Source organism: Anguilla anguilla, chromosome 2 (assembly GCF_013347855.1).
Source record: "Anguilla anguilla isolate fAngAng1 chromosome 2, fAngAng1.pri, whole genome shotgun sequence".
NCBI lineage: Eukaryota > Metazoa > Chordata > Actinopteri > Anguilliformes > Anguillidae > Anguilla > Anguilla anguilla.
The window spans coordinates 73,132,562-73,157,448 of record NC_049202.1 but is presented as its reverse complement, the minus strand read 5'-3'; the positions used below and the strand labels follow the sequence as shown (position 1 = coordinate 73,157,448).

Here is a 24,887-nt window from a genome sequence, read left to right as displayed (position 1 = left end):
AGTTAGACTACGAACATGCGCACACTGCACCATTAGGCCTAGATATTTTACAGTTAGACTACGAACATGCGCACACTGCACCATTAGGCCTAGATATTTTACAGTTAGTCTATGCCTTGGGTTGTACGGCTCAGCCCAGGCAGTGTTCAGCTGCAGCCGGGTCAAACCATTAACAAACAGTCACTGAAACAAAGAGCTTAGCTGGCTAGGCCGATACCATGCTTAGGCCTCCCCAACACATCAGACAGAAAAGAACAAAATAGAAGCATAATTGGGCACAGCATTGGGCACTCACTTGCAGCAGGCTAAGCTATGTGTAAGCCTATGTTGAGGGAATATATTGATCTAATATATTCTTTTATATAGCATTTCTTAGGCCAGGCATTTTATTCTGATCAAGTGTCAGGCCTGGCCTGAGGACCTCTCCTCACTCAAGGGCATACGTCACTCGTGGGTAATGTTCTTTTGCCAGTTAGATAAGACCTGACAGCCAGTCAAGAGGCGAAATAAAATACAAATCGTGTGCTAACTTACTGACACCTGAAGACCCATCACAACACCTGTTGTGTGTATCGAAAATCCAAACGTAGTATGTGCTAAGGAATGTGTATAGATTTAAACACCTAATTCCATTTAAATATATTTAGTTATTGATCCAATCATCTGTTTTTATAAGAGATTCTTTGTTATGCAAAGCAAGCATTGTGGAATGTAGAGAGTGTCAGCGCACCCCAAGATTGTTGTGCATATGACAGATTGTTATGTAAACACGGCACGATTATCAGTTGCTGTCTCTGAAACAATGGCCACTATAGCTGACTCTTAAACTACGTCAAAGGTAACTATCCATCTGCGCATGCACTTCCCGTCAGAACGGCAAAAGAACACGCCCTTATCCTTGAATGTATCAACTGTGAAATTCGGGGGGGACGGGTTTACAGCACTTCGGCAGAGAGGGGGGATCCATGTCTAGGATTCCACTCAGACTGTTTATTGTGGATCCATAATAAATGCTGTTGAACTTCGGAATGCCTTCCAAAAGTTCATTATCAATAAAAGTACGTTATTAATTTACAGATGTGTTAATCATTATCTTGTACACATTTATGCATAGTCATTATTGATGTATGTTTTTTAATGCCTTTTCATTCATTACACTTTGTGCAGTAGGCCTCACACCCTGTGCTGTGGGCCTTACACTCTGTGCGGCGGGCCTTTGGAGAATGCAGGATATAATGGTCTAAATGTTGCCTGAGGGCCTGGAGCTGCACCTGCCCTCAAGGCCAGTGTACAGCCTGGTACTGTTTACCTTGTCATAGGTCACCATGAAAGAAGATGTAGATCTTCAATGTCAATTTGGGAAAAACATGTTTTTGTCAGAAAGGTATGCGACAGGAGGGAGCCCGCTGTACGATGGTCAAGGTTGTTAGTGAAGACGTCTTTGTTAGAAAATTTGAAAATGTGGAAGGAGAAATGTGGAAGGAAGGCTGAGAGGAGTTCAGGGTCACTATATATCATTATCATTTATATTTATCATACCACTAATTACATTTCTGCACCAGGTAGTAAATTGTAGTATCAGTGCATGTCATGTGCAAGATAGGTAAAGTCAGATCAGAGTAAGTGGTGTAGTGGTGCCTGGAGAAGTGGGTATACTCTTAATTTATGCCCCAATTTTTTTTTTTTTTTTTAAAGCAGCCCGTCCAGCAAAGGATAAACGCCCTGTGTTATAAACAGTGACATGTAAGACTACTCTTGCATATTTATTTCACCCAAAAATTGGCCAGTAGTATTTGGACATTGTCACTTAACTTCTGCTGCTTGACTTCAGGGAGTATCATTATGAAATTAACATTAGCCGCAGAAGAGGTGCAATACTGGCCCACAAACTTTAGGGTGAGACAACTACATAATTATGCATTTTGAGTGAACTATTCCTTATTCCTTAGTCCATCCACACATGAAAATTGGACAACTATTCTCTCACCTTGCAAGTAGTCTATGGGCCAGTAGTTTCTTTCGTGAACTGTCTCTTGGAACAGTTGATTTGCAACAGATAGTGTAGGCCAGAGTGTGCCACCATTATAAAATTAACATTATTTGTCAAGGGGCAGTTTGCAAATACAGTCCCCTCCAGAAGTATTGGAACAGCAAGGCCAATTCCTTTGGGGTTGAGATAAAAAGATGAACATGAGACAAGAGTTTCAGCTTTTATTTCCTGGTATTTACACCTAGATGTGTTAAACTACTTAGAACATAGCACCTTTGGTATCAGACCACTCAATTTTTAGGTGAGCAAAAGTATTGGAACAGAGAGTATTTAAGTAAATGAAAGCAAATAACACTTAATATTTGGTACAGTTGGCATATCTCTTGCTTGTAATAAGTGCATCAAGCCTGCGACCCATTGACATCACCAAACTGTTGCATTCTTCTTTTGTGATGCTTTTCCTGGCTTTTACTGCAGCCTCTTTCAGTTGTTGTTTGTTTCGGGGGGTTTTTCCCTTCAATCTCCTCTTCAGGAGGTGAAATGCATGCTCAATTGGGTTAAGGTCTGGTGATTGACTTGGCCTGTCTAAAACCTTCCACTTTTTCTCCCTAATGAAGTCCTTTGTTGTGTTGGCAGTGTGTTTTGGGTCATTGTCTTGCTGCATGATGAAGTTCCTCCCAATTAGTTTGGACGCATTTCTTCCTAAGTTGGCAGACAGAATGTTTCTGTAGACTTCTGAATTCATCCTGCTGCTACCATCATGAGTTACATCATCAATAAAGATTAGTGAGCCCACTCCAGAAGCAGCCATGCAAGCCCAAGCCATGACACTTCCTCCACCGTGCTTCACAGATGAGCTTATATGTTTTGGATCATGAGCAGATCCCTTCTTTCTCCACACTTCTGTCTTTCCATCACTTTGGTAGAGGTTAATCTTGGTCTCAGCAGTCCATAAAACTTTGTTCCAGAACTTTTGTGGCTCATCTCTGTACTTCTTTGCAAATTGTAATCTTGTCTTCCGATTCTTACTACTGATGAGTGGTTTGCATCTTGTGGTATAGCCTCTATATTGCTGCTCTCTAAGTCTTCTTCGAACGGTTGATTGAGATACCTTCACCCCTGTCCTGTGGAGATTGTTTGTGATGTCACTGACTGATGTTTTGAGGTTTTTCTTCACAGCTTTCACAATGTTTCTGTCATCAACTGCTGTTGTTTTCCTTGGTCGACCTGTTCGATATCTGTTTCTCAGTACGCCAGCGGTATCTTTCTTTTTCAGGACATTCCAAGTTGTCGTACAAGCTATCCCCAATGCTTGTGCAATGGCTCTGATCGATTTCCCCTCTTTTCTAAGCTTGCTTTTCTCCCAAAGACTGCTCTCTGGTCTTGTGTTAGTATATCTTTTATAACACAAATGCAGTTTTCAGAGGCAAAACCCAAGACTAAAACCAAGAGTAGACATTCAGAACTATTTATTGTTTAACCAATCAATCTAACAGGACACATCGGAGCAACAAGAAACACCTGTCAGTCACATGTTCCAATACTTTTTCTCACCTAAAAATTGGGTTGTCTGATACAAAAGGTGATATGTTGTTTTACAAATCTAGATAAAAATACCAGGAAATAAAAGCTGAAATTCGGATCTGTCATCTCGTGTACATCTTTTGACCTCAAACTCAATTGTCTTCAGTGTATAGCAAAAACAAAGGAATTGACCTTGCTGTTCCAATACTTTTGGAGGGGACTGTATTACTGGTCCTACACAGGCCTAATGTATGAATGTAAGATCTATTCAAGATGAGGCAAACATGGTGTTTCAGTCAGAGATTAGTTTATTCTGTTGTAGTAGCTTGCTGGACTTTACAATGCGCATGTCTCCTTTTCACTCTATTTTCTCACACACACACACACACACACACTATCTGCTCACACACACACACACACACACACTATCTGCTCACACACACTCTCTATCTGCTCACACAATCTATCTGCTCACACACACACACACACACACACTATCTGCTCACACACACTCTCTATCTGCTCACACAATCTATCTGCTCACACACACACACACACACACACTATCTGCTCACACACACTCTCTATCTGCTCACACAATCTATCTGCTCACACACACACACACACACACACACTATCTGCTCACACACACTCTCTATCTGCTCACACAATCTATCTGCTCACACACACACACACACACACACACTATCTGCTCACACACACTCTCTATCTGCTCACACAATCTATCTGCTCACACACACACACACACACACACAATCTTCTCACACACTATCTGCTCACACACACACACTCTATCTGCTCACACACACACACTCTCTATCTGCTCTCACACACACTCTCTCTATCTGCTCTCACACACACTCTCTCTATCTGCTCACATACACACACTCTATCTGCTCACACACACACACACTATCTGCTCACACACACTCTCTATCTGCTCACACAATCTATCTGCTCACACACACACACACACACACACAATCTTCTCACACACTATCTGCTCACACACACACACTCTATCTGCTCACACACACACACTCTCTATCTGCTCTCACACACACTCTCTCTATCTGCTCTCACACACACTCTCTCTATCTGCTCACATACACACACTCTATCTGCTCACACTCTCTATCTGCTCACACACTTTAGCTGCTCACACTCTTGGCCGAAAGTAGCCTAAACCAGCCCATTCAATCTCGATGCTGCTCTTCAGGTAGTTCTCAATTCATTTTATTTAAAAAGTTATTTAATTTTAAACATCCCTCTGCTGTTGTGACAGGTAATATTATAATAGCCACAGTTACCACCTCACCGAAGGTTATTGGATGATGTTCCACAATAAGAATTTTCACAAGTTAGGAGACTGAGGTGTGTGTTGACAATCTCAGTTTTACAGTTTTTTCTATTGCTAAGACACATTTTATGAAACAATTCCCCCTTTTCTCAAAACTATTAACACAATCCCAAAACTACACATCAATCTGTACAAACCTCAAACATCCATGCCAAACTCAAATTCTCTTCTCAAAAACATATACTCTTTCATCAAAATTAAACTTTGACTTCTTATGGCACACTTAAGCCATCAAAATCACAATGTAGATTACCCGTAACACACCAGTGAATTAAATTCAAAGCACTACTGCAAAAACCTTTTATAGCAGTGAGTCTGGAGTTGCAACTTTCCAAATATTTTATTTGCAGTACTGAAAAGTGAAATATTGTACAGTATACAGTACACATCACAGTTTAAGGAACAAAAAATGTAGTAATTCAAAAAAGGAACTCAAAAGTATGTGCAGCACAAAAAAAAAAAAAAAAAAACAGCAATTTAGAGAAGTTCACACACTACTTAGCATTGCCAGCTTGATCGGCGTCTCGTCTCTGGGCTGGGTCAGGCCACAAAATTTCATCCACATCACACATGATGTTAGCTCGTGCAAGGCAGCGTGGGAAATATGCCCTGGTATGCCTAATCCACCCTTGGATGGATTCAAGTGCAATATCTCCACAGGCCTCCTCCGTGTCCTGCAGGAGATTTTCCCACACATAAGGGTTGCGATCGTACACCCTCCACCGCCATGCAGAGAAAACTTCCTCAATAGGGTTGAGGAATGGCGAATATGCAGGCAGAAATAAAACAGAAAATCTAGGGTGGTCAGTGAGCCAGGCACGAACCAGAGCAGCACGATGGAAACTGACATTGTCCCATATGACAACATAGTGGGACTGCTCTGGCCACCCTGGCTCCCCTTCCTGTTGATGTATGTTCTGTCAGGACCACTGTCATCAAGTATAACTTTATTGACAATAAAGGCAATACAGTTATGTTTGGCGGTATGGCTCTGTTCTGGAGCTCTCCCGCCAACCACGCAGCCCGCGTGGATAAGGCCGGGAGGCCAGCAGCCAAACCCCCCCTAGAGGGGTACACACAGAACAGATCCAGCAGCAAAGCAGTTTAACACATATGAATGGAGCAAATGCAATTTCTTAACACATAAGGATGGAGCAATACAACTTCTTAACACATAGGAATGGAGAATGCAAATTCGTGATGCATGGAGATGGAGCTGGGGTGGTGGAGGGGATTTACAAAGCCACGTGCAGCACTTGCATGCAGGAGGAGCAGCCGAATGAGTAGAGGGAGGCTGTTTAAGTAGACCGCCCTGTTAGTGAATGTACTGTGATAGGCTAACATCACTCAGCTGAGCCATCAGCTGATTCGGCCAGAGCGCTTGACTCTCGTGACCTGCCAGAACTATGCGATGCTCCATTTGTTTTCCATGTTATTTAGGAATGCAAGGAGGTGTGCCGTGTTGTAAGGCCCCAGGGTAGCATGGCGGTGGAGGACGCCCCGCTGGCTGATGGTGGCACATAGGGTCATGTTGTCCTGGCACCTCAACAATGGCGTGCTGGCCAAAGATATTTCTTCCTCTTCTCCGCCTTTTTGTCAGGTTGAACCTCGCCTCATCAACAAAGACGTATTCGTGAGGTTCGGCCAGAGCATCAAGCTCAAAAATTCTCCACAAAAAAAACATTGTATATATATTGTAAATACAGTAAGGTATGTACTAGAGTATTCAGTGTACACACACTTTGCCACAATGAAAGACATGCCTTGCGTACAGTAATTTACAGCAGGGCACTACAGTACACACATTACATTACCATACAGTACTGTTGTACTGGATAGGTAGACCATCATAGTATACTCTACAAATATAATACTGTACCTAAAAATAGTGTACCATATTGGGCTTACCTGCACATATTGAAAGCGTTGGTTCTTCACCCTGATTGCATTTCTTTCAAAAGGTACTCTGTAAACTTGCTTCATCCTCAGCCTATTGCGGTGAAGTATGCGCTGTATGGTTGATATGGCAATACGCTCAATCCCTCCAAAAACGCCCTGATCTTGAATGATCCTTGTCTGAATTTCACGCAGGCGAATGGTATTGTTTGCAATGACCATGTTCACTACTGCCGTCTCTTGGTCATCTGACAGTAGTCGTTGCTTGCCTCCAGCCGGTGGCCGCCTCTCAGTTGTGCAAAAACACAATGTGAGCAAACAATTACTGATGATTACTGAGTCATCCATTTGTACAATAAAATCTAAAGAACATATAGTCTGTACATACACTTCAACATTACATAAACAGTATATCCTCTCACAGTAGTACAGCAGATACAATATGTAACGGTACAGTAAATTACAGTACCTGTTTTCTTGTCTGAAAGTATGGACAATTGATGCCACCGTGAAACGGCTCAAGTTAAGGCTGAACTCTCTGTCCAGCTTCCCTCATCGTCATACCATGCACCAGCACATGGTCAATCAAGCTGGCACGTATTTCATCTGCGACAAATTGTCTCCTGTCTCCTGTTTCCTGTCTCCTGTCTCCTGCCTCTTCCTCTTCCTCTTTGTCTTCCTCTTTGTCTTTGTCTTCCTGCCATCCTTTGTCGTCCATGTTGAGGATCCATTGTTCATAAGCACACAGATGCAAACTGTGGCCCTATTTATCGGTCCTGAGAGGTCCAATCACCGGTGACTGGTGATTGGTGATTGGTGACTGGTGTGTTAACTATTTTGCTGCCAAGTGTTTGCACTTTGAGAAAGGTGTGCTACCTGAGTTTAGTGATGACTTGAGTTAAATGTTTTGACTGCTAGTGTTTGTTGCATGAGCACAGTGTGTAACCAGTGATCCATGAGGGCATTTGTTTGTAGAGATTTGCAGAAAAAGTTTGACAATTTGCAGCATGTGTTAAAACTGTTTTTAGTTTTGAGAGATGTGTTGGTCCTCTGAGAGCTGAAGTAATCATTTGGGAGTTTTTTCTAAAAGAACCAGTTTTAGTGTGTTAGCAATCAAGAAAAACTGTAAAACACGTCCAGAATGACAGCAGTTGAGCAGGGAAGGTTGTTGATACATCCATAGTCAGACAGACCTTTGGACACGGTTCAGTTTCGGGTTTTGCGATTGCTTTTGTTTAAAAGCCATCCAACTTTGGCAACTTGTCTACCTTTCTCTCCTGGTCTATTTTCCCTGTAGTTGTAGCAAGGAATTCTCTTTACTGTCTTCTTCTTCAGACTTCTTCGGCTAGCTAGCAAACATTATAATGAATGAATTATGAATTGCCAAAACTAGCTAACAGTCATGACAAATTGACACGACGTTGGACAAAAGCATACACAGGCATTTCACTGCAATCTTTGCCTTTCAACTAGTAACACTAGTACCAAAAAAATGACCACAAATCATTTCATTGAGTAGTTCAAACAATATGTTTTCTGTAGAATGGGCTATTTAATTTGGGGGACAATGCACCACCCTCCTCCCACACTAAAGATGGGCAGTGAATGAGTGGTTCGTAGAGGAGCAGGGAGTTTGTTCCACCACTAGGGAGTTAGGGTAGAGGACCCCCGTGGTTAGGACGAGCGAAAACCACCTGGATGGCAGAGAATGCAAGTTGCCCTGCTGCAGCAGAGCAGAGTGGTCAAGCTGGTGTGTGTAGGATTGCTCATCATACGAAAGAAATGTAAACAAGAAACATTGCCAGAGTTGGACCAGTTTTATTTTTTGAGGATATGGAGAAAATTATACATGCTCTTATTTCATCATGCCAGGGCTATTGTAATCCTGTGTCTACATGCCTGAACCACCAATATAATCAATAAAAGCAAACAAAATAGGACAGAAGATGCACAGTAAATACAAAGAGTTGCTAAACTAAAACTGGGCAGAGGCGAAAGGAAGCTTGTCATTTTTAACTGGAACTTTTACAGAATTTTTTTCAGTGCATGCTGTTGCAATAGAACATGACCTAAGAATGACCTTGTAAACAACCTTTTAAATAAACTGATACACTGCAGTGATTATAGCAGATTATATTATGGAGTTACAGGTTTCCACAGTTTTGTTTTCACTGCAGTATTTTAACAGGTATTTTGCATAATGGCATTAATTATTTAGCTTTATTTATCTATTTATTTATTTATTAATTCAATCTTTCCTTCCGAATTCTCTCCACTGATTCATGCCCCACACCCTGTCATGGTTGCGAAAGCAATTTTGGCAACTCAGCCAGCTCAAAAACGAGCAGGAAACACGGACACATAACCCCTAATTGCTCCTGACGAGCTGATCGGCACCTTGCATGGCAGCCTCTCGCCGTTGGTGTGTGAGTGTGTGTGGGTGAATGGGTGAATGAGAGGCATCAATTGTAAAGCGCTTTGGATAAAAGCGCTATGTAAATGCGGTCCATTTACCACGTAGCTGTGGCTGATTGCCTAACCACCGCAGACCCAATAAGAGGCCTGGTTCACAGGTCTAAAGGGGGGAGCTTTGAGGAGAGTGGTGGGGACACCACACCAGACTAGTGCAGCCTGTGCGGGTGTAAGTTTTTGGGGGTTCCTTATTACTTTTCTTCCTGAGTAGCATTTGGTTGCCAGATGGGCCCGTGTCTCTGTTCGGTGATGATTACTATTGTTTCAGTGTCTTTGGACCAATAAAAGGCGGTAATCCAAGACTTCTTTTCTGTCTTGACTGTGTGAACAGTGGTCACCCCCGGTATCACACCTGGTCTACACCCAAATTGAGCCAGTTCTGAAAAACAAAATGATCCAAGACAAGGCAAATGTGCAACGAGCCATGAAATTAAGCTGTCCAGGCAGAGAGTTTTCTGAAGACCGTTTTAGGACCGTGGAGTCAGTATGTCATTATTAGTAGAGCTGCTTTTGCTGCACCCCTTCCACATCAGTCGAAACCATGGCAGAGCTTTTGGCGAAACTTGATCTGAGTCAATCAGGATGATGAATCCGGTAGCCTAAGCAACCTAGACTAGTTTGTAAAACAGGGCTGCCCATCAGATTGCGATACCTTGGTTGAAACATTCTAAGAAGGTCATTGCAACGCATCATGTTGCATATGTAGCATATGCGGTTGTCCCCTGCACTTATTGTTCTCTTATTAAAAGCCTAACTAGGGACAGGAGTTGGAAACTAGCAATAGCTATAATCTCTGTATGCGGTACATCAGTTTCATCAACTTGTTTGTAACAAGTTGAAGTGGTACTATGTTAACTTGCATTGTCCCTATCAATTAAACTATATAAATAAATAAAATAACTTGGAACTGTTCTTCCCTCTAGGGTTTTCAACACACTTGTTCCTGGTTATGGTTATACACTTTGTTGTACATCGCTCTGGATAAGAGCGTCTGCCAAATGCCTGTAATGTAATGTAACGTAATCATGCTGAGACTGTTATTTATGAGTGAACTGAAATACATCTGCCACCAGCCTTGGAAATACAAGGACTGTATCGCGCCAAAAACACAATGACGTGGTCTATGACCAGAGGACCACAAAGTTCACATTGGTCTCATCCTCCTCAAAATGGAGAAGTAAGATTATCAGAGATGATGCAATATACTGTATCGTCCAGCCTCACAGGGTATAAATGATCTGTTAGAGAGTTAGACTTGGTTTTTCGCCTTCCTGAGCATCAGAGACCCGGACCCAGAGTTTGCACCAATTTTCTTCTCATCAGAAAAAAGACAATCTGAAGGTAGATATGGATCTCCATGTTCAATACTATGCCTGTTATGCCAGCATTAGATCAGTATATCAGTAGAATGGGTCCACTGTTTGGTTAACCATGACACATGATTCAACATGGGCCAAAGAATATCTTAGGAAACACCATTGACTTGTGGCATTCCACAGTTAATCGTGGTGTTATATTTGTGAGCTTGCTGAAACTGAACCTGCCGAAACTAATTCCCAGCTGGGTGCTGTTGTTTCGTCCTTGAGCAGGGCACTTAACCTAAAGTGCTTTCAGTAAAATATCCAGCCATACACAGTAGATGGATTGGCGTCTGCAACTTCCTTTGCCAAGATAGTCTCTCACCTGTGTGTGTAACTGACTCTATCTGCAAGCCATTGTTGTAGACTGCACACATATTGGAAACAAGAAGTACCGGTACCATGCTCACCACATGTCAATCAAAATTCGATATGGGCTGTAATAGAGACTTTGAGTGGTTGGAGAGTCCTCACAAGGTGTATTTTCTGTCTGCCAGAATGACAACATAGGTACGTAGAGTGCCGCAATGTGATCTGCTATGGAATGAAAAAAATAGAATAGCTTTGACAACATACATACTGTATTTACATCCTGCAGTATGTTTGGTCAAATCCTTCAAGATGACTCATATTTCAGTTAGACAAGCAGCGTCGAGTTCTTGAGGGAATTTCACCACATAGATTGGTTAAACAAGAAAAATTAGATGAAAGAGAATTTTGGATTGCTCCACCCCTAACCATAACCCCTCAACTGATTTTTTTTTAAATTGAATAATTTTGCTGGATGTCTCATTGTATTCATGCTAAGCAGCGTATTGTGTTATTCTCCAAATTAAAGACTAGGCTTTAATTTGTGCACTTTCTACGTGAACACATACAAGTTTTTGTATTGTGTACCTTCATAAAGGTACCTAATGAAAATTGTGGAATATAGAGCCAATTGCAAACTGCTCAAATATTTGGTGTTATACAATACAGAGACACAAACTGCATGGCTTGAAGTAGTCCTGAATAGTTCATAGTTCATTACAGCCCCAAAATCTTTATTAGTAACTTGCCAACAATACAAGCCAGGGGCCTCCGTACATTCAGAAAATTTCAGGGCAGGTTTAGCACAATATATGTATAACTGTATATATGCTGCATTTTTTATTCACAGTCATGGATACTCTTCAAATTGCAGCCCTTGGACGCCCCCTGCACCCTGGCATGCTGTATGACTGTCATGGTGACACCTTTATCCCAGGTAATGTACCTGCTAAACACACCTTTATCACAGGTAATGTATCTGTTAAACACACCTACATCCCAGGTAATGTACCTGTTAAACACACCTTTATCACAGGTAATCTATCGGTTAAACACACCTTTATCACAAGTAATGTACCTGTTAAACACACCTGTATCACAGGTAATGTACCTGTTAAACACACCTTTATCCCTGGTAATGTACCTGTTAAACAGGTGTGTTCTCAGCTACATTACCTGTGATAAAGGTAATGTAGCTGTGAAATACATTTTCATATCAGGTATGATGTCCATTAAACACCTTCATATCAGGTTCTATGCCTATTAACCATATCCCAGGTAAACTATCAGGTAAGGTAACCTTCATTCCAGGTGATGTACCCATTAAACACACTTTTATCACACGTAATTTACCTTTTAAACAGACTTTTATCCCAGGCGATCTACCTGTTAAACACCAAAACCTTCATCCATTATCATACTTTGGATACTGCATGGATATAAGGCCTTAAAACAAAATGGGACATTTAACAACTTTATGCTTTTAAACATGTTATGGTATTCATAACTTGTCTCTCAAAATGGTCAGTTATCAATAGGCATTTGCTCCAATCCAGTCATCTTAATTGTTTAAATTATTTTTCTATCACAACTGAGATAAGGGTCATATTGTCCGTTCACCAAATGCTGCCAGTCTGATCATCTCAGGTTTGTTTATTAAAGTATTTGTACGTACTGTACACTGAATATTAATAATTCATGAGAAATCTCTAAATATGTATTTCAGGTGCTTTAATAATAATGAGAATGTTAATAATAAATGAATAAACTTGTTTTCTGTGTTAGGAGTCTCACTGTGGGATCAAGCAGCTATCAAAAAAGATATGAATGTGGAACCACAGCCCCACACGTATCTTGATTTTGTCGCGTCCGACTCAATCACTGAGAAGAGCAAGCTGTTGGACGTGAGTGCCTCCCTGAAAGTCAGCTTTCTGGCAGGGCTGGTGGAGGTGGGAGGGTCGGGCAGTTACCTGAAGGACACCTTGTCCTCCATGCGACAATGCAGGGTCACAATGCAATACAAACAGACGACTGAGTTCAAGCAGCTGACCATGACCCAACTGGGACATGTGACGTACCCCGAAGTGTTTGACCAGAAGACTGCTACCCATTTGGTTACAGCGGTGCTGTACGGGGCTGAGGCCTTCATGGTCTTCGATCAGATGGCTGCCGATGAGAAGGACAAGCAAGAAATTAAGGGGAACATGGATGTGATGGTCAAGAAGCTCCCTAAAGTTGATGTCAGCGGTTCAGGGAAAGTGAACCTGACAGACGAGGAGAAGAAGAAGGTGGAGAATTTCAGCTGCACGTTCCATGGTGATGTTACTCTGGAACAGAACCCTTCGACTTACGAGGAGGCCGTGCTGGTGTACAAAGAGCTCCCGAAGCTGCTGGGGGCGGATGGGAGTAAAGCTGTGCCTGTGAGGGTCTGGCTCTATCCTCTGAAGAACCTGGACTCCAAAGCAGCCCAGCTGGTGACAGGGATCAGCTTGGAGCTGGTATCACGTGTGGAAGTCCTGATGGGCCAGTTGCATGAAGCTGAAATGAGAGCCAACGACTCCATCAGACGGGGTCAGGCCATTAAGGCCACCGACATAACAGACAAGCTGGACAAATTCCAGAACAAACGGACCGTTTACACGGAGACCCTCAAGCAGAATCTATGCAAGGTTCTGCCAGCTATCCGGGCGGGGACAGGGACGGAACAGAAGCTGATCGACATCCTGAAGTTCCATGAAGAATCATCTTTCACTCACGACAAGATGAAAAAATGGCTTGATGACAAAGAGTCTGAAATAGGGGTGCTGGAAGACTATATCAAGTCTCTGCGTTCTTTGCACTGGCGTGAAATTGTACCGCCTGGGCCTGAGCTGGACAAAGTTATCTTTGATCCAAAATATGAAAGTTCCTACATCTTCAGCTTCACCTCACTAAAGTACGAGGAACCGTACCTCTCGAACCTACACGAGTGCCTGGCTTCCACAAAGTTCAAGGAAATGGAGGAGATCTCCGTGGCTTGTTACCACAGATTCGCAGAGGAGGCCCTGCCTTGGTTCAGGAACCCAGAGATCTCTAAGAGAATGAGAGAAATGTTGGGTCATTTCGTGTTGTGGATCCCTGTGTACACAGTCATCATCAGCTACATTTCAGACACCTCCTTCCTCGGGGCTTCTATCTTTATTTATGAAAACGGGAAGCTAGTAAAACGGTATTGAGGAGAGTGGTGCAGGGCGAGGCTGCAGAGGAGGCGCAAGAACGGGTGTTACGGAAGGTCCAAGACACACTGGCCACTCAGGAAGAGAAGAAATAAAGTAATTGAAAATAAGAAAGCTGGCATGGATGGCCCCTCTGGAAAATCCCCCCCCCCCCCCCCCCCCCGCTTTCTCTCTTAAATTTTCACATTTCAAATTCAAATGCTTCATTGCATGACATATTTAAAAACACATATTTCCAAATCATAGTGACAACAAAAATCATCAACCATGCTAAAAAAAAAACAAACCAAAAAAACAACAAGAATAACAGCATAAATGACAGTAACTCTGTCTTTCTGTCTCTTGCTGTTTCTGTTTCTTTCACTCACTCTCTCTCTCTTTGTCTCTTTCTTTCTCTCTCTCTCTCTCACACACACACACACATACACAAGCACACATTCAATTAAATAAAATAAATTGCCTTTTGTTGTTTAATAATCAGACCTAAAGTTTTACAATCAGAGTTCAGTTTGATAATCAGATCTTTCTCTGAATTGTGTAAAGTGTCTGAAGATCTTTGTGATTTTTTTTTTTTTGTTTTTTTTTTTTGATCCTGGTCCCGGGCCCTCTCCCGCCCCTCAGACAAATTTTTGGACTAATCTCTTGTGCCCTTGAGCAAGCTACTTAACCTGCATTGCTTCAGTATATGTCCAGCTCCATGAATGGATGCATGAATGCTATGTAGAATGCTGTGTGCGTTAGTCACTCTGGATAAGAGCGTCTGCTAAATGCTTGTAATGTAATGTAATCAGTATCTCTGGAACTGCTGAATGTTTTGCCATTATTGCAGCTTCACATTCTGGGTTTCCCCAGTCTCATTTGACTGAATATTTAGTGAATAATTGAGTAATTTGAATAATATGTATAATCAATAGTGAGTAATTTTAATGATCTGTGCCTGACTACCCTGGATGCAATTGCACCATTCAAAACTAAGACTTACATTGTACTTGTATCGTTATCTTGATCTTGTAGCTTGTTGTCATGCCTCCTAGTTTGACTTAACATTACTCTCTGACCTAGCCTATGCTTACTGTGTGAACTGGACTTAATGTGTTCATGGCTTTGAATAACTGTTGCATAAAGAGTATTGTACCTAATTCGACCTGTGTTTTGTAGTTGTTCCAATGACCATCGGTATGCACTTATTGTACGTCGCTTTGGATAAAAGCATCTGGATTGCATTTAAGAGTAGTCCAAAGAAACATTCAGTAAGAATCTGCTTAACTGTTCTCCTGGTACTGTAGTTAGTTGGTACGGAATCATTTGGTTATGTACTTTGTTAGTGAACCTGTTTGTTTATTTGGCTTGGCCAGCATCCTGTGTTCAGCTACAGGTATTGAATGATTTCACATTTGCTCTTGCTGTCTAAACCGGTGACTATTCTTATTAATAAATCATCACACTTTCACCACATCTCGTTTTCAGCCCATCTGCAACTTCACAAATACCTAGAACAGTTATAAACCCCATGAGAGCTGGTGCATGTGTTCTTAGGTGCAACAGTGTCCCAGGCACTGTGGTATGTATGCTCGAATTTCAGAGTCAGCCCCACACCTCACTTATAGCTAGGTAAAAGTTGCAAGACAATTCTGTTTTAACACTAGATTCTAAGTCAAATACAGAATTAGGTAACACGCTTAAGGACCTCTGAGTTTCTGTTAGAAATAGATTTTAAGTCGTGAGACTGCTGAGTACCAGCCAGATAGCCCTGCTACAGCTGAGGTCAAAGGTGTACATGTACCTCGGCTAAAGATATTCAAACTCAGTTTGCCATCTCAGGACACGCCTGGGAATACCTGTGTAGACAGGGGGGAAACTACGACTCACAACTTATACACCCCAAATTTAACAGGTCAGGTGTCTTCCAGAAACTGTTTTTCATGCAGTGCTGAGTGACTGCAGTTATATCACATGTGAAGCCTAAGACTGAGACTTAAAGTGTTAAATATTCACATTGCAAGTAATAATATAACATTAATATTAATGTTTAAAAGTTTTATTGTCATTTTTGTAACATCAGTATCAAGCGATTTATACATTAATCAATCACATTAATCAATATTAAACAAAACATGAATCAATATTGAACATAAAACAATCAAAGAAATCAGCATGCATACAACAATACTATTATTGTGGTAACTATTGTTATTATGATTATTATGATGTAAAATCAAAACAAAAAATAACATGAAAATCTTTAGACATTAAACACAGTTGAGAGAAAGATCTGATTATCAAACTTAACTGTGATTACAAAATTTCATCTTCGATTATTCAACAAAATTATGCCAGGGAATGTGTATGTGAGAGAGAGAGAGATTGAGATTTAAAAACCCCTTTTATTGGGACATTGTTCAACCACAGAAATTACTGTACTTCAAAATAAAAATAATAGACAAGCAACATAGATAGAAAAACTATCAAAAAACTAACCACAGGCAGAAAAGAGAGAATAGATAAAGAGAGAGAGAGAGAGAGAGAGAGAGAGAGAGAGAGAGAGATAGCAAGAAACATAAAAGCAGCAAGAGAGAGGCAAATCCATCCATGCCACCTTTCTTATTTTCTGTTACTTTTCTTCTTCTCTTCCTGAGTAGCCAGTGTGTCTTGGACCTTCCTTCCACCCGTCTTATGCATCCTCTGCAGCCCTACCCTGCACCTCCCCCTTCATAACTTTTGTATCAGTTTCCCTTTGTCATACATAAAAATAGAAGCTCCGTGGAACGGGGTGTTTGATATGTAGCTAATGCATCTGTATGCAGGGTCCTTCATATACGACTTAAAATCCTCCAGTACATTTCTCATTCTCTCAGACACATCTGGGTCACTGAACCACGGCAGGGCCTCCTCTTTGAAGCTGAGGTCACGAGCCACACAGATCTCCTCCATTTTCTTGAACTTTGTTGAAGTCAGGCACTCGTGGAGGTTTGAGAGGTACGGTTCCTCATACTGCAGTGAGGTGAAGGTGAAGATGTAGACAGTTTCGTTTTGGGGATCAAAGAGAACATTGTTCAGCTCAGGCCCGGGTGGCACAATTGGAATTTTTTCCAGAAGACTGATGTAACGTTCCAAGACCCCTATTTCAGACTCTTTGTCATCAAGCCAATTTTTCATCTTGTCATAAGTGAAAGATGATTTTTCATGGAACTCCAGGATGTCGACCAGCTTCTGTTCCTCCGCTGTACCCTCCCGGATAGCTGGCATAACCTTACTTATATTCTGCAGAAGGGTCTCCGTGTAAACGGTCCGTGGGTTCTGGAATTTTTGTAGCTTGTCTGTTATGTCGGTGGCCTTAATGGGCCGACACCGTTCGATTGAGTCGTTGGCTCTCATTTCAGCTTCATGCAACTGGCCCATCACCGCTTCCAAACGTGTCACCTGATCCGTGCGGATCTCTCTCACCAGCTGGGCTGCTTTGGAGTCCAGGCTCTTCAGAGGATAGAGCCAGACCCTCACAGGCACAGCTTTACTCCCATCCACCCCCAGCAGCTTCGGGAGCTCTTTGTACACCAGCACGGCCTCCTCGTAAGTCGAAGGGTTCTGTTCCAGAGTAACATCACCATGGAACGTGCAGTTGAAATTCTCCACCTTCTTCTTCTCCTCGTCTGTCATGACCACTTTCCCTTTACCAATGATCTTAATAGTAGGGATCTTCTTAATCATCACGTCCATGTTCCCCTGAATATCTTGCTTGTCCTTCTCATCAGAAGACATCTGATTGAAGACCATGAAGGCCTCAGCCCCGTACAGCACCGCTGTGACCACATGGGTAGCAGTCTTCTGGTCAAACACTTCGGGGTACGTCACATGTCCTAGTTGGGCCATGGTCAGCTGCTTGAACTCAGTCGTCTGTTTGTATTGCATCGTGACCCTGCATTGTCGCATGGAGGACAAGGTGTCCTTCAGGTAACTGCCCGACCCTCCCACCTCCACCAGCCCTGCCAGAAAGCTGGCTTTCAGGGAGGCACTCACGTCCATCAGGTTGGTCTTCTCAGTGATCGAGTCGGACGCAACATAATTCAAATACGTGTGGGGCTGTGGTTTCACATTCATATCTTTATCGATAGCTGCTTGATCCCACAGTGTGACTCCTAACACAGAAGAAAATTCTGTCATTGATCATTATCACCATCATTATCCATAGATAAAAACAATTAAAACACTGCAAGTATAAAGGTTCTAATGAATAATACATATTCACTGTATATATAAATACTTTATTAACACACCACAGGTAGTCAGATTGGAAGGATTTAGTAAACTGAGGCAATATGACCTTGATCTCAGTTGTGATAGAAAAAAAAAATTGAGAAGATAAGATGACTGGATTGGAGCAAATGCCTAGTGATAACTTATCGTCTTGAGAGACAAGTTATGAATTCTATTACAGCATAACCTTGTTAAATTAACCATTTATTTTGAATGCCTTATATCCATGCTGATAAAAGTGTGACAATGGCTGAAGGTATTTGTGTTTATCGCCTGGGTAAAAAGTCTGTTTAAAACATACATTACTTGGGTTATAGGTGCATTTAACAGGTACATTACCTGGGACATACGTGTGTTTAACTGGTACATTACCTGTGATAAAGGCGTGTGTTTAACAGGTACATTACCTGGGATAAAGGTGTGTTTAACAGGTACATTACCTGGGATAAAGGTGTTTTAGCAGGTACATTACCTGGGATAAAGGTGTGTTTCACAGGTACATTACCTGTGATACAGGTGTGTTTAACAGGTACATTACCTGGGATAAAGGTGTGTTTAACGTGTACATTACCTGTGATAAAGGTGTGTGTTTAACAGGTACATTACCTGTGATAAAGGTGTTTTTAACAGGTACATTACCTGTGATAAAGGTGTGTTTAACAGGTACATTACCTGCGATAAAGGTGTGTTTAACAGGTACATTACCTGGGATAAAGGTGTGTGTTTAACAGGTACATTACCTGGGATGTAGGTGTTTTTAACAGGTACATTACCTGTGATAAAGGTGTGTTTAACAGGTACATTACCTGGGATAAAGGTGTGTTTAACAGGTACATTACCTGGGATAAAGGTGTGTGTTTAACAGGTACATTACCTGGGATGTAGGTGTTTTTAACAGGTACATTACCCGTGATAAAGGTGTGTTTAACAGGTACATTACCTGGGATAAAGGTGTCACTCCGACAGTCATACAGCATGCCAGGGTGCAGGGGGCGTCCGAGGGCTGCAGTCTCAATAGCCTCAGATTCCATGACTGTGAACAAGAACACAATCTGCTCAGTGTTGAACTGTAAATATTTTAAATGTATTTACAGCCCTTACATTTTTATAATTAACTTGCCATAATTCATACTAAGAGTCATGGTAAAGTATGACATTATCAGATGCAGTACATTTCAATGAAATTGTGTCACTGTCCCAATACTTTTGCATTAAACTGTACATACACTGCCCTCTGTAATATTTGGACAAAGACATGTTTTTTTATTGATCTGGCTCTGCACTCCCTAATTTTATATTTAAAATCAAGCAATACATTAAAGAGCAGATTCTTAGCTTTCATTAAAGGGCTTTATTTAATATACTGTACATTTTGTTCCCACCAACAAGAAATTACAGCATTTTTTTATACATGTTCTGATCTGGTCGTTGTGTTCTTGAGGCTCATCTGAAGTTGTGCTGGTGCAGTGTTCTTTTTATGGTAGGCATTGATTGGGGAAGGGTGGGGGCAGAGTGGAAGAATGGCACAAGCAATGGGGAAAAGGCAATGTTTGTTCTTAAAATCCATCCATCCATCTATTTTCGCCTGAACCAGACAACAGGGCAAGCAGAGCAGTCCAGACGTCCCTCCCCCCAGCGACTTCCGCCAAATCAGCTCGGTGGAACCCAGGCCAGCCGGTGGATGTAATCCCTCCAGCGTGTCCTAGGTCTGCCCCTGGGTCTCCTCCCTGGGTCTCCTCCCTGGTGGTCTTGTTGGAAACACCTCCAGAGGGAGGCGGCAAGGAGGCAACCTTATCAGATGCCCGGAGCACCTCAACTGCCTCCTTTCAGTGCCGAAGAGCAGTGGCTCTACTCTGAGGTCCTCCCGGATGGCTGAGCTCCTCACCGTAACAAGGAGAGTAAGCCCTGTTACTCTAGAGGGAAACCCCATTTCAGCCGCTGTATTCGCGATCCCACTCTTTCGGGCAGTACGCATAGCTTGTGACCACAGGTGAGAGTAGGGAAGAAGTGGTAAATCGGCAGAGTCTGTTATTGTTGTCAGTTTGAAATGACCTTTAAACATGTCACATTGTAACATGTTAACATCACCACCCACTCAGGGTCTTCAGTGCAACCCATCTCCCATTCTGATTGGTGGAACTGTGGCGAGCATGGTACTGGTGCTTCATTGTTTCCAGGATGTGCGCAGTCTACAGCAGTGGCTTGCAGAAGCAGTCAGTTACCAACACACAGGTGAGATATTACCTTGGAAGTCGCAGGTTCTAAGGGTCACCTGTAGCGTGCTTAGCTGGAGTATAAAACCTCAGATTTTAGCCACTGGACCACAGAACCGCATTACAACTGGAGCAGCTCTGTGAATATGTGAAATAAGTATTAGCTGCTGTAACGGTTGTAATGCAGAGCTGTGGCCTAGGTACTTAAACCCAAGGCTTAAACTCCAAACCAACGTCTAACTGGCTTTGTGGTCAAAAACACTGACATTACTGGTATTCCCTTAAATATCATTAGCTAGTAGACTGGCCAAGTCTAGAGGGTCCATTAATTTTATTTGTAAAGTGCACCATGAAAAAAAAACGGGTGGAAAAAGCTTGGTATTTATTTTATTTTATTTAATTAATGAATAGAATATTTGTGATGCAGCGGCACCTGCTATCTCCGGTAGCCTTGTAGCTTGCTCTGTTAGCTATAAAGGCAGCTAACAAGGCTATCTGCCTATCTACATACGTAGATGCTGTGAATATACACAATGGACCTTGTAGTTGTTACAGTTGCTGATCAGCTAAAGAAAGTGAACATTTCAATAGATGCTCACTTTGCTATCAAGCTACCCAGATAGGCAGTGACTCTAGGCTGGATCTTTGCCATTTCAGGCCCTGCTGACTTTATTTACAGTGGGCTCCAGAATTATTGGCACCCTTAATAAAAATGAAGAAAAAAGGCTGCATATAATAAATAATAATAATAATAATAATAACTTTATTTATATAGCACCTTTCATACAGAGCATGTAGCTCAAAGTGCTTTGACAGATCAACACAGCCATACCACAATATTAGAATAAAAACATATCACCAAATCACAATGAACCATATCACAACAATGAATAAAACAAAAAATAATAAATAAAATAAATAAATAAATAAATAAAAGGAGTAGAAAATGGTATCTTTAATTGTATTCCAAGTTAAATGACACAGATAATAATCTATATGTTATGTTAAAACATATGGGAAAACTATATACTTTTATTATAAATTTACTCTCATGCTTCAATGTTTTTTTATTCAGTAATCTAATTTTTTCTGAAAACCATTGGTGCCATAATTATTGGCACCCCTAACAATTATTGTAAGTAAAATCAAACAAAATGAAATTGGCAATACAATTTTACTCTATTTAGTTCATCTCAGTCTAAAGGAACTATATTGTGTCATTCCATCACTTCCAGTTTCACTAGAGAATAAAAATAACGTAACAAGCATACAAAATCCCTTTGTCATCCATCAGCATGGGAAAAGCCAAATAACCGTCAATTCAGAAGAGACCGATGGTAATTTACCGTTACAAGTCTGGTAATGGGTACAAAAGACATAAACTGTTATACATACCACTTAGCACTGTAAGGGCAATAATAAAAAGGTGTAAAACATATGGAATGGTTGCAAATTTTCCAGGAAGAGGAAGCAAGTGCATGGTGTCCCCACGGACGGTGAGGAAGATGGTGAGGGAGGCCATTAATAACCCAAGGATCGCTGTTTAAGTATTGCAGAGATTGGTTTGTTTCTTGCGGTCAACAAGTCTAAAAAAATCATAAAATGGCACCTCCATACCAACTAACTCTTTGGAAGTGTGGCACGAAGACAGCCTTACTGAGCACAATAAACAAAACCAAGAATCTGGAGCTTGCCAAACCTCATTGGAATTATGACTGGAAGAGAGTGCTATTGTCAGATGAGACCAAAATTGAACGTTTTGGCCATACACACCATCAACATGTTTGGCGGCAAAAGAGGAATGCATACATTACATTACATTTATTTTGCAGACGCTTTTATCCAAAGCGACAAAAAGTGCATATCATGGTCATAGACAACTGCTAAACACAGGTTCAGTAAGGTACAATACTTATTTTGTACAGCTATTTCTAGCCAAGAACACAGTTCACACAGTGAACACTATTCTGACCTAACCTCTGCAAAGCCAACTAGGCAGAAGAATAAGCTACAGTATTAGGACAAATACAAATTACCAAAAGGTGCTGGGATGGGGCAACATGTAACAAGTGTCATGAAAGGGGGGGGGGGGGGGGGGGGGGGTTTAAAGAGTGAAATATACAGCGTGGTGGTGGTTAGTCTAGGTCTAGTCTAGTCTTCAGTCCACGGCGGAAGGTGGGTAGTGAGGGGGAGGTTCGGAGAGGGACGGGGAGTTCGTTCCACCACTGGGGAGCTAGGGTGGAGAAGCTCTGTGATCCCTTTGGGCGGGTGGGAGGGGTTACAAGGCGCCCTGCTGCCGCAGAGCGGAGTGGTCGAGCAGGCACATAGAATCGAGTCATGTCCTGCAAGTAGATGGGGGCTGTCCTGTTAGCAGCAGTGTAGGCAAGGGTCAGGGCTTTGAGGAGAAGCACCTCATACCTACTGTCAGATATGGAGGTGGGTCATTGATATTTTGGAGATGTTTTGCTGGCAGTGGTCCCGGGTCACTATTTTAGATCAACGGCACAATGAATTCAACAAAGTACCAGGAAATTCTGGAAGAAAATTTGGTTGTCTCTGCTAAGAAGCTAGGACTTGATCATAGGTAGATTGTCCAGCAGGACAATGACTCCAATCATACATCAAAATCTAAACAGAAATGCTTAAGTGAAATGAACATCCATGTTTTCCAATGGCCATCTCAGTCTCCAGATTTAAATTCTATAAAAAACCTGTGGTCTGAACTAAAGAGGGGGGGTCCATAAGCGCAAACCCAAAAGTATCAATGATTCTGAAAAGTTCTACATGGAGCAATGGTCAAAGATCCTTCCAAATGTGCTCTCTAACCTTATCACAAATTATAGGAAAAGACTCATGGCTGTCATCTTTGCCAGGGGTGTTTTCACAAAGTATTAAACCAGGGGTGCCAATAATTGTGGAACCTGTTTTTTGAGGAAATATTTTTTTTATTTAAAAAATGTAAGACTTTGGTTGATTCCAATGAATCATTAATCAAGCACACTAGTTTACACGTGTTGGAAAATAAAGCTTATGTCAATAACTATATTATTTTTTAGTTTAGCATTTTTTTTTTTTAGCATTTTTTGTGCATATTTATCAAGGGTGCCAATAATTCTGGAGCCCGCTGTAGCTACAAAGTGTGACGTTTCCACCATATGCACTGAGCCATATTTAATGTGGCTTTGTCATCTGGCAAGTTCCCAGCTAGCTAGCTGTGTTACTATCATCCGACCAACAAGAAGCAAAGCAAAATAATATTATTTTAAAACTGAATATTATACTTTGATTACAGGACTGTCGATATGTGTTAAATATTTGACCCTCATCCATTGTCTTTAACAATTTTTCTGAAGTCAGTTTGCTTGTTTGTCCTCAAAAGTGTTTTCACCAACGTAATTGCATTAGATTATAGCATTGAGCAGACTTATCCAGAAGGATTTACATAGATTACATTCAATCCATATGCTCCATATGGCTGGATATTTTATTGAAGCAATTCCGTTGAAGCACTAGTCAGCTGGAATTCAAGCCCACAATCCTAAGAGCTGAAGACCCAGTTCCCACACCAATATACTACACTAGTGATGTGGTCAAGAAGGTTTAATTTCAGCAAGCTCACAAATAGAACATCACAAGAAAGTCTGGAATGCAATGAGACAGTGGTTTTCCTAAAATAAGCTTTGGTCTATGTTTCCTAAGCTTTGGTCTATGTTGAATCATGTGCCATGTCTAACCAAACAAGAAGGTCCACTGTTCAGCAGTTCTATTGATAAACAGCACTGAAGGTGGCCCGACAGGCATGGTATTAAATGTGGAGATTCATATCTACCTTCAAATCGTCTTCTTTTTTCTGACTAGAAGAAAATTGGTGCAAACTCTGTGTCCAGGTCTGAGATCCTCAGGAAAGTGAAGAACTCTCAGATCATTTATACCCTGTGCGGCCGGCACATGTGCTATATTGCATCATCTCTGGTAATCTTAGTTCTCCTTTCTGAGGAAGATGAGATGAGCTTCAGCAACTCACAGCCTGTTCTCTTGCATACTTACTATTCTTCTTATTCTTATTCTTTTTAGTGTGGTTGCTTCAGCAACCCACAGCCTGTTCTCTTGCATATTTATTATTCTTCTTATTCTTATTCTTATTAGTGTGGTTGCTTCAGCAACCCACAGCCTGTTCTCTTGCATACTTATTATTACTATTCTTATTCTTATTCTTATTATTCTTCTTATTCTTATTAGTGTGGTTGCTTCAGCAACCCACAGCCTGTTCTCTTGCAT

At 41.5% G+C, this 24,887-nt stretch overlaps 2 protein-coding genes across 2 annotated transcripts; one reads left to right on the top strand and one right to left on the bottom strand.

Moving 5' to 3' along the window:
- The first annotated feature begins 10,215 nt into the window (after positions 1 to 10,215).
- LOC118221723 (stonustoxin subunit alpha-like) lies at positions 10,216 to 14,302 on the top strand. The gene is made up of 3 exons (XM_035407034.1): positions 10,216 to 10,604; positions 11,781 to 11,867; positions 12,716 to 14,302. Exons 2-3 carry the CDS (start codon positions 11,783 to 11,785, stop codon positions 14,143 to 14,145), a joined length of 1,515 nt encoding a protein of 504 aa, XP_035262925.1. The 5' UTR covers positions 10,216 to 10,604; positions 11,781 to 11,782; the 3' UTR covers positions 14,146 to 14,302.
- A 1,865-nt stretch (positions 14,303 to 16,167) lies between these two features.
- On the bottom strand, positions 16,168 to 24,576 carry LOC118221722 (neoverrucotoxin subunit beta-like). The gene is made up of 3 exons (XM_035407033.1): positions 24,439 to 24,576; positions 19,337 to 19,429; positions 16,168 to 18,278 (listed from the first exon to the last, which is right to left on the bottom strand). The coding sequence occupies exons 2-3, from the start codon at positions 19,425 to 19,427 to the stop codon at positions 16,855 to 16,857; spliced, it is 1,515 nt and encodes a 504-aa protein (XP_035262924.1). The 5' UTR covers positions 19,428 to 19,429; positions 24,439 to 24,576; the 3' UTR covers positions 16,168 to 16,854.
- Between the last annotated feature and the right edge of the window lie 311 nt (positions 24,577 to 24,887).

Coding starts and splice junctions, on each gene's coding strand:
- LOC118221723 (XM_035407034.1), top strand. CDS start 11,783: ATGGATACTCTTCAAATTGCAGCCCTTGGACGCCCCCTGCACCCTGGC. Junction 11,868..12,715: donor TGGTGACACCTTTATCCCAG/GTAATGTACCTG, acceptor TTTCTGTGTTAG/GAGTCTCACTGTGGGATCAA.
- LOC118221722 (XM_035407033.1), bottom strand. CDS start 19,427: ATGGAATCTGAGGCTATTGAGACTGCAGCCCTCGGACGCCCCCTGCAC. Junction 18,279..19,336: donor GAGTGACACCTTTATCCCAG/GTAATGTACCTG, acceptor CTTCTGTGTTAG/GAGTCACACTGTGGGATCAA.